General features: G+C 43.3%; 1 protein-coding gene across 1 annotated transcript in view; it reads right to left on the reverse strand.

Moving 5' to 3' along the window:
- The window catches only part of LOC143289327 (uncharacterized), a 43,268-nt gene that overhangs the window by 24,366 nt on the left and 8,902 nt on the right, over window positions 1–10,000 (reverse strand). The window contains exons 6-10 of the mRNA XM_076598327.1: window positions 3,765–3,801; window positions 3,270–3,283; window positions 3,099–3,135; window positions 1,899–2,037; window positions 503–674 (exon numbers count right to left, since the gene is read on the reverse strand). Coding sequence (XP_076454442.1) covers window positions 503–674; window positions 1,899–2,037; window positions 3,099–3,135; window positions 3,270–3,283; window positions 3,765–3,801 — 399 coding nt within the window. The remainder of the gene's footprint in view (window positions 1–502; window positions 675–1,898; window positions 2,038–3,098; window positions 3,136–3,269; window positions 3,284–3,764; window positions 3,802–10,000) is intronic.

Below are 10,000 nucleotides of genomic sequence, written 5' to 3' on the forward strand. Positions count from 1 at the left end.
CGTTCATTTATCAATATAGACCGTGAAGTGTCATGAAGGAAATGCAGTGAACAGACATTCTGACACAACAAAAAGCCTTTTGGTTTGGTTCAGGAGAATGTACTAAAATAAATAAATAAATAAAAATAAAATAAAAAAAACGATTGGGAGAGAGAGAGAGAGAGAGAGAGAGAGAGAGAGAGAGAGAGTGTGTGTGTGTGTGTGCGCGCAGGGGTGGGGTGGGGGGATGGGGGTTCGTGGGCGTTTGTGCGTGTGTGTACGAACATGATATTCCCGAAACTTAAATGTAGGTATAATATGAAAATTAATAGTGTTTTTGGATCAAGAAATGTCCTTTTGTGTTTCATTACATGATTGCTGATGGTATGTTCAAACCTGTAGCGATGACCGTTACACCTTGGACTTTGCTGACCCATTGCTTAAGGATCAATGTGCCGATAAACAATAAAGTTTCATTCATTCACACACTCTGAATCAGTACCCTAGCTCAGAGTTCCCTTACCTTGCCCCTCTTCCGGTCTGACGCACGCGCGCTTGTGACGTGGCCAGTGACGTCTTTGGCAGTCACGTGAGCAGTAGCGGACGGCCCAGCAGACGGTACACCTGGGCAGTGCCACGCCGGGCAGACCGCAGTGGGCACAGGCCTCTGCCGCCTCCATCACTGACCGGCCACTCTCTTAGTGTTCACCTGTCTGGTTCTGGAACATAGGTATATGATAGTCAGTCGTGTGCGACTATAACCATCAGAACAGCAGAGGAGGCAACTGCTGCTCTGACTATTTGGGCTAGAATTTTATTATAGTGGAGAGTGTCTTGCCCAAGTACATCCCCACTCTCTCGGCCAAGAGGGTTTTAGGACAGTCGGCGTTGGGATGGTTCCCAAAGGCCAACTAGCCCACAAGGCTGCAGCACTAAGAGCCAGTGCAATTTTGCTTCCTAGTTTGAGAGTCATAGTCCTTCACAAAAGACTAAGCTGTAAATGGTTTCCCATTGACTGGAGAAACCATTGATAATACAGCTCTCACTTTGCTGTTGGCCCAAATGTAAACTTTATGTCAATCTGTGATATAAGCCGAGTGTTGGGCCTTGGAACATAGGTATACACTGACTGGACGTCATCAGAATTTACAATCATCATCATCGTCGTCGTAGTCGTCATTGTCGTCGTCATCATCATCATCATCGTCGTAGTCGTCATCGTCGTCGTCGTCGTCATTATCATCATCTATTTTTTTCGCTTTCATCATCATCATCATCATCAGACTACATACACTGTTTAAACACACAGTGAACAATATCAACACCACCGTCATCGCCACTGTCAGACTACACATCCTCAACATAGCAACAACAACAACAAGAACACTGCCACTGTCTTACTTAGCAACAACACTAACAACAAAAACACCACGACCAATAACAACAACCATCATCATCAACATCATGATAATTATGTAACAATAATGATGACTGATGATGATATTATGATGATGATAATGTGTGAGTGCGTGCATTCGTGCGTGCAAGCATGTGTATGTGCGTGCATGAGTGCACGCGTGTGTCTGTGTCTGTCTGCATCTGTGTGTCTGTGTGTGCTTGTGTCTGTGTGTGTGCATGCATGCTTCTGTGTACGCATGCGTGCTTATGTGTTTGTGTGAGTGTGTGTGTGTGTGTGTGTGTGTGTGTGTGTGTGTGTGCGTGTGTGTGTGTGTGTGTGTGTGTGTGTGTGTGTGCATCTGTGTGTGTGTGTGTGTGTGTGTGTGTGTGTGTGTGTGTGTGTGCATGCGTGCTTGCGCTCTCTAGACTTTGATTGGTGGTCTGGGTGCTAGTCTTTTGGGAGAGACGATAAACCGAGGTCCTGTGTGCAGCGTGCACTTAGCGCACAGAAAAGAACCCACGGTGACAGATATCAAGCCCATTTCCAAAACTTGTGTGGAAAAACTCCTCTTTGATAGTGACACAAACACCCTTGAAGACAGGAAAAACTGAATAGGGTGGCGCTGCCCTGTGGCGACCCCGAATTTCACACGGCTAAGTCTGTTGCGACACCACACCACACCACACCACACAACACAACACAATAAGCTTACACTACACTACACCGCAATGCAATGCAATACAATACAATACAATACAACACACTACAATGCAATACACTGCAATGCAAAACAATACACTACAATGCAATACAATACTCTACAATGCAATGCAATACAATGTGATACTGCAATGCAATACAATACCCTATAATACAGTGCATTGGAATGCAATACAATGTGATACAATGTAATGCAATGCAGTGCAAAGCAATGTACTACTCTACACTACATTACACTACACTGCAGAGTTTTTCAGTTTCAGTTTTCAGGTTCTCAAAGAGGCGTCACTGCGTTCGGACAAATCCATATACGCTACACCACATCTGCTAGGCAGATGCCTGACCAGCGGCATAACCCAACGCGCTTTGTCCGGCATGCTTGTTTATTTGTGTACCTTTCAGAGTGGTTTTTTTTTTACATAATTTTGCCAGAGGACAACACTCTCGCTGCCATGGGTTCTTTTTCAGTGCGCCAAGTGCGTGCTGCACACGGGACCTCGGTTTATCGTCTCATCCGAAAGACTAGATGCTCAGGGCGAGAGCGGGATTTGAACCCACACCCTCACGGACACTGTATTGGCAGCTGAGCATCTTAACCATTCCGCCACCTTCCTGCTGCAGACCAATACAGTACAAAACAAAGGCAATACACAGGGTAACGTGACAGTGTGTGGAGCGAAAGGTGTGCGTGGGAGGTGTACTTATTCCGCCCATCACGTGGAAAGGAAAGAGTCTACACACTGGCCAGACAACACACTGATCACAGCAATCATTTCACCTGTCAGACAACACACTGACTACAGCAATCATCTCACCTGTCAGACAACACACTGACTACAGCAATCATCTCACCTGTCAGACAACACACTGACCACAGCAATCATCTCACCTGTCAGACAACACACTGACTACAGCAATCATCCCACCTGTCAGACAACACACTGACCACAGCAATCATCTCACCTGTCAGACAACACACTGATCACAGCAATCATCTCACCTGTCAGACAACACACTGATCACAGCAATCGTCCCACCTGTCAGACAACACACTGATCACAGCAATCATCTCACCTGTCAGACAACACACTGATCACAGCAATCATCTCACCTGTCAGACAACACACTGATCACAGCAATCATCTCACCTGTCAGACAACACACTGATCACAGCAATCGTCCCACCTGTCAGACAACACACTGATCACAGCAATCATCTCACCTGTCAGACAACACACTGACTACAGCAATCATCTCACCTGTCAGACAACACACTGATCACAGCAATCATCTCACCTGTCAGACAACACACTGATCACAGCAATCATCTCACCTGTCAGACAACACACTGACTACAGCAATCATCTCACCTGTCAGACAACACACTGATCACAGCAATCATCTCACCTGTCAGACAACACACTGATCACAGCAATCATCTCACCTGTCAGACAACACACTGATCACAGCAATCATCTCACCTGTCAGACAACACACTGATCACAGCAATCGTCCCACCTGTCAGACAACACACTGATCACAGCAATCATCTCACCTGTCAGACAACACACTGATTACAGCAATCATCTCACCTGTCAGACAACACACTGACTACAGCAATCATCTCACCTGTCAGACAACACACTGATCACAGCAATCATCTCACCTGTCAGACAACACACTGATCACAGCAATCATCTCACCTGTCAGACAACACACTGATCACAGCAATCATCTCACCTGTCAGACAACACACTGACTACAGCAATCATCTCACACTGGCAGCTCGCGGGGCGGTGCATGCTCTGATAAATCATTAGCACATACAGGGGGTGGAGATTTTTGTTTTGGGGAGGCCACATGGCTTGTTAAAGCATTCGACACGAATGCATACACACAAAGTTTATTGTGTTATCTTTGGAACAGCGATTTTCTTTTTGGCACCAGAACGTGTCCAACATAAAAACATAATGATAAAATAAAACGAATGTAAAAAAAAAAAAAAAAAAAAAAAATGCCAGGTTTTATTTGAATGGCACCAAATAGAAACAGCAATATGCAAATATACAGATTATTAAAATTCTCATGGCCCTCCATTACTGACAACCAACCCGCATTGCACAGCTTCCCACGAGTGCACGAATGCATGCACACACACATGTATATACAATTATACATGCAGACACACATACATACACGCATAGGTGTATGTATGTATCTCTCTCTCTCTCTCTCTCTCTCTCTCTCTCTCCACACACACAGATATATATATATGCATTTATAATTATGTTTTGTCATTAAAAAGGCAAAGCAGACACTGTTTACGTGTGCAGATGTGTGTGTGTGTGTGTGTGTGTGTGTGTGTGTGTGTGTGTGTGTGTGTGTGTGTGTGTGTGTGTGACAAATGTCAAAATACAACTGTAGTATCCTTCGTCGTGGCACGGTGCCAGCGGCTGTCACCTGTTACCGTCTATTAGTGCGCGCGCGCGCGCACACACACACACACACACACACACACACACACACACACACACACACACACACACACACAAGCACGCTAAAAATAGCCATCCACGCATACACTGTTCAAGGAAGTACACTTCAACGACCGACACAAATACCTACTTATCTACCAAGCCATTCAAACTTCGCCACGTAACAATGGGGAAACTGAACACCCTTGTACACCACGATTTCCGGAAAACAGTTTTTCAAAAAAATGACATGACACTCGACAGGTCTGCAAGTCAAGCTGCCAAAGCCTCCACAATCACAGCACTACAGAACAATCAACAACGACCTAACTCGAAATTAATATAGATCGACTTTACAACAGGATAGACCTGGAAGATAAAATATGCTACATAATTAGCCGATAGCTTGACAACTTACGGTTACGAGAAACAGTCCACGAATGCTGATTGTCAAAACACACGACGCAGTTGATTTGGTGAAGCGAGCTTGCACACACAAGGAAAGCTATGTGACAATCGATTAAAAAGGAAGTTGTGCAAACCGAAAGTAGACTGAGCTGGAAACGTGCCAAGTTTCTGTCTTACATATAGGACACACTAACTGCAGCGCTAGCCTAAACCAGTGTGTAACGTGCGCAGTAGCGGAGTGGTTGATTAACTCACTCAGTACGGCCAGTCCTCTCTTCTCCTCTACACAGACCCCTTGGATGTCCAGTGGGTGTCTGAATGGCCCACCCTTTAGCTTCCGTCGTCAGAATTGTGGTATTCTTTGTCAACATTCACCTCTTCAGTATAAGAGCCTTCCGCTTGTAATATTTTGATGGTGGTAATTGGGGAGAAATGCTGTTAACGTCGTCTCTTTCGCCGTTCGTATGGAGAGAGTTAAAGCGTCGGACTTTCAATCTCAGGGTCCCGAGTTCGAATCTCGGTAACGGCGCCTGGTGGGTAAAGGGTGGAGATTTTTGTTCGATTTCCCGGCCAGGTCAACATAATGTGCAGACCTTGTGTCTAAATATCCTTTGTGTGTGTTCGCACGCAGAAGATCAATTTATACGCACGTTTAAGATCCTGTAACCCACGTAAGCGTTCGGTGGGTTATGGAAACAAGAACATACCCAGTATGCACAGCCCCGAAAACGGAGTATGGGGGCCTGCATTGCGGGGTAAATAAACAAAAGGGTCATTCAGGTAAAATGTTACATATACATACGGAAACACACACGCACATGCCAGTGCGTTCATACACACTCAAACGCATACACACGAACATACACAGACAGACACACAGATAGACACACACACGCGCACTTACACACACACACACACACACACACACACACACACACACACACACACACACACAGAGCTGTGTGTGTGTGTGTGTGTGTGTGTGTGTGTGTGTGTGTGTATCCTTACTTACCCACTTCAGTATTGCAGTTCTACATGCGCGTACAAAAACGGCAATGATTCTTTGGAACTCTTTCATTCAGCAGATGAAGCCTACTGGATACGTGCCCATTTCTCTGGCACTTGAACACTGCCCTGGTTGAAACACCCAAGTCTTAGAATAATAACAATAACTGTACACAACACAGCTCTCGGATAAAAATGTAAAGAAAAAGAAAAGACAAAAAAAAGATAGCCCCACTCTTCAGTTGCGAATAAATCAAATATGATAAAAAGCCCCAGGTCAACATTTGACACCTTCGAAACGAAAGTGTTTTCAGGTAAGCTTGGTCGAGCACGAAGCAGAAGCAATCGTGTGTGTGTATGTGTGTGTGTGGGTGGTGTGGGTGAAGACTAACCTGTATATATATCGTAATTATACCTTTCTATCTCTCACTATCTGGAAACCAATCCCATTCTCAACTGAAACTCCCCAGCACTTGGTGTAAGAAGCACAGAAAGTGAAAGTAACCGTCCTCGTTTCTTCCAAGAAAAGCCAATCTGCACCCCCACCCCCCACCCCCACACACACACACACCCAGCCCCCCAGTTCCCCCCCCTTCCCATCACCCATCCTTCCCCTTATCTTTCCATTGGCTAGGAAACCAGTCCTTGTTCTGGGAAAGAAACACACACACACACACACACACACGTCCCACACCACTTTCAAGTTGGTCAGCAGTCACACTTTCGTTTCCTGTGTGAGTAACGAAGTAACAAGAAGCACTGAATGATAAAAAAAACCCACCTCTGCAGTGACGTCAGTGATCTTTTTGAACGGTCAGTCGGTGATCACCTGATATGTTCGTCTTTTTCTTCTTTTTTTTTTTTTTTTTTTTTTTTTCAGGTAAACGAAATCCCTTTACCTGCAGACGTTCTGAATTCAGCAACACTGACACCATCATGACGACATGACGGTAGGATGGGCAGGGAAATTGCCGAATGGTTAAAGCGTTGGACTTTCAATATGAGGGTCCCGGGTTCGAATCTCGGTAACGGCGCCTGGTGGGTAAAGGGTGGAGATTTTTGTTCGATCTCCCAGTTCAACATAATCTGTTCAGATCTGTTTAAGATCCTGTAATCCATGTCAGCGTACAGTGGGTAATGGAAACAAGAACAAACCCAGCATACCCGATAAACGGAGTATGGCTGCCTACATGGCGGGATAAATAAACGAAGCGGTCATACACGTAAAACGTTACATGTCTGTCTGAGTGTGCGTGCCTGAAATTTGATTGAATGACACAGGAAACGAATGATGAGTGCCCAATGGCAGCCGTCAGTCGGCTCTACCCAGGTAGGCAGTCTGCTGTGCAAATGACCCGTTGTTTGTAAAGCGCTTAGAGCTTGGTCTCCGACCGAGGATAGACGTTATATATGTATCCATATCATCATCATCATCATCATGAAACAGAACGGAGATCAAACAGAAGTATACTTTGTGTTGTCCAGCTACTTTGTGACTGAAATAGTACTGTACTAGAAGTACTTTGGAGTACTCTATTAACAGCTGCTAATGTCATTGTCGCATATTAACCTTTGGATATGCTTTCAATGAACTCTTACTACGAATTACTTATGATTCATTTGATCGTCATCAGTGTATTTGTAATCATGACGACGACGATGATGACGACGACGACGATGATGATGACGACAATTATTACCATTAGTTGAGGTGTTTTTGTTGTTAATGTTGTTGGTAACTATAACAGTGGTAGTGGTGGTAGTGCAATTGTTTTTGTTGCTGTATCTCAGTATGTGCAGTCTGATAGTAACAGTAGTGGTGTTGTTGATGTTATCATTAATCTTCGAAATCGGTTTTTAATTTTCAGAATATGCTCGAAGGAGGCAAACAATTAGTGGTTTTAGTTTATCAAATTTGCAGATGTCGCCTGGATACTCTTTGGGGTCAAAAGACACGTGTGTGTGTTTTTGTTTGTTTGTTTGTTTGTTTTGGGTTTTTTTTGTTTTTGTTTTCTTGTTGTTGTTTTTTTCATCTTCTGTGAGACACTGTTGTGCACTTGGAAATGTTTATTCCAGGCATGAAATCATTATTTTGTTGTAGTCCACCATATTCAAATATGAGTGAAAGGATGAATGAAAAAAAAAGAAGAGAGGCAAGGCCTTCAAGACTCACATGTGATACACTTAAAAAAAAAAAATCTAATTGTTAAAATGTGTTCTGTATTTGTTATTATAAAGCTTCGGGTTAAAAAAGAAAGTCCTAACCAGATTCGAACCCCGCGAGTTCGGGTGAGAAGAAACTGTCTGACCCATTACACTATCATGGCTCCGCATCTGACGTACTAAAATTTAATATTTGAACATACTTTTTTAAAGGGCGATAAATCAATTGCGGTATTCGCAGTGAGAACGCTGTATAGATCATATTATTCTGGTGTATCTTGGGCATTCAGAAAATCTTTAAGGGCAATAAAAAAAAATTCCTTTTTAAGTCCACGGTAAAGGAGACGTGGCTATCGCCGCAATCACACTGCAACATTTAGCCGTTTTCTCTAGATCTAGATAGATGTACAAGTTTAGTTACACCCGCCGCGAATGTAGTACGACACAGTCGATTCAATTTCTCTTTTATGTTCATTCTAGTTTTATAGTTTTAAAGTTGATATGAAAATTTAGTATTTTGTTAAACTAATAACATGTAGAGCCAAGTACAAGTACTTCTAAACGTCATATGAAGTGAAAAGGACTTCAAGACTGGAAATTTTTGCGCTTCATCAATTCAAGGGTATTAACTCACATGATTTACATTGTGACGGGGTGGTAAGGTGGTGTTGGAGAAGGTGAAGACAGGTAGAAGGTGTTAGCAGAAGAGAGCTGCAGCCAGGCAAGGTAGACTCGGGAAGGCAGTGCGCTGGTTTTCTTCTTTTATTCTTTCATTCTTCCAGGCCAGGAGAGTTCTCTCTTTGTCTGGCACTCGCTCACTCCTTATATTCTGTTCCGCCGAACCGCAAAGCCAGCGCCGCGAAGCAACTCACGAAACCGGCCCTCCGCGAGCCTTGAGGGGCCAAGCTTGTGTTTGTTTGACCAATTTTAGCGGCTTCTGACTTTCGGCTCGGGGAACTAACATAGACATATTATATATCACACAAAACTACAAGAGACGAGCATTTTCTTAAGCTAAACCATTTTCTACAAAATTAATGTAGTTAAAAACTGTAAACAAAAAGAGTCACTGAATGAACGAGCTTTTAACGAGTTCATGTATCATTTTTGTACATTACAACAATTAATACGTCGCGATATGTAATATAATTGCAACAGTTAAGTAACTGAACATTCTGAATTTCCAACTATATAAAAATCATCTATAAAATCTGCTTCTAGAGTAAAGATTTTTTATGTAAAAATTCAAGAGAAAACTCAGCGGACAGCTCCCGTGTCGGCACCGCTTGGCGGTGCTTTTGGCACTTGTGATCGACAATGAAATACTTCGTTTAAACCAACTACAACACAATTATACATGCACGATACGAATCAGATTGATAACAGAAATGCAAACATCTGCAAGACACGCTATAAAAATGTCTAGGTATTGTAAAAACGTATTTTGCTCAAATCGGCACTGACGAATTCCAATGGCTTGAAGAAGAGATAGTTTTGTGGCGCCGAAATGTCGTGAGACATTTCGTATCATCGCATTTTAACTGTGAATTCCGACTGATTCTGTGGATATTTTTATGGCAGTTTGGGGCATAATCCAGTACGTGATGAGGCGTTCACAAATCTTTTTCTGAATAAATATTTAACGGTCTCCTTCTCCAACTTTCCATCACATGTTATCGTGTATTGTCGATTGAATATAGGATTGAACGGGCAGGTCAACAACTTGAAACAAAATGGCCTGACACAAACCATACAGGCGTTCGCGAAGAATATGAGCACGTGCTTTGAATGTGTATAAATATGTGTATGCAATTGATTTTTGCCCATGACCTTCAGGGCTCAGCCAATAGAT

This window comes from Babylonia areolata, chromosome 13 (assembly GCF_041734735.1).
Source record: "Babylonia areolata isolate BAREFJ2019XMU chromosome 13, ASM4173473v1, whole genome shotgun sequence".
Classification (NCBI taxonomy): domain Eukaryota; kingdom Metazoa; phylum Mollusca; class Gastropoda; order Neogastropoda; family Buccinidae; genus Babylonia; species Babylonia areolata.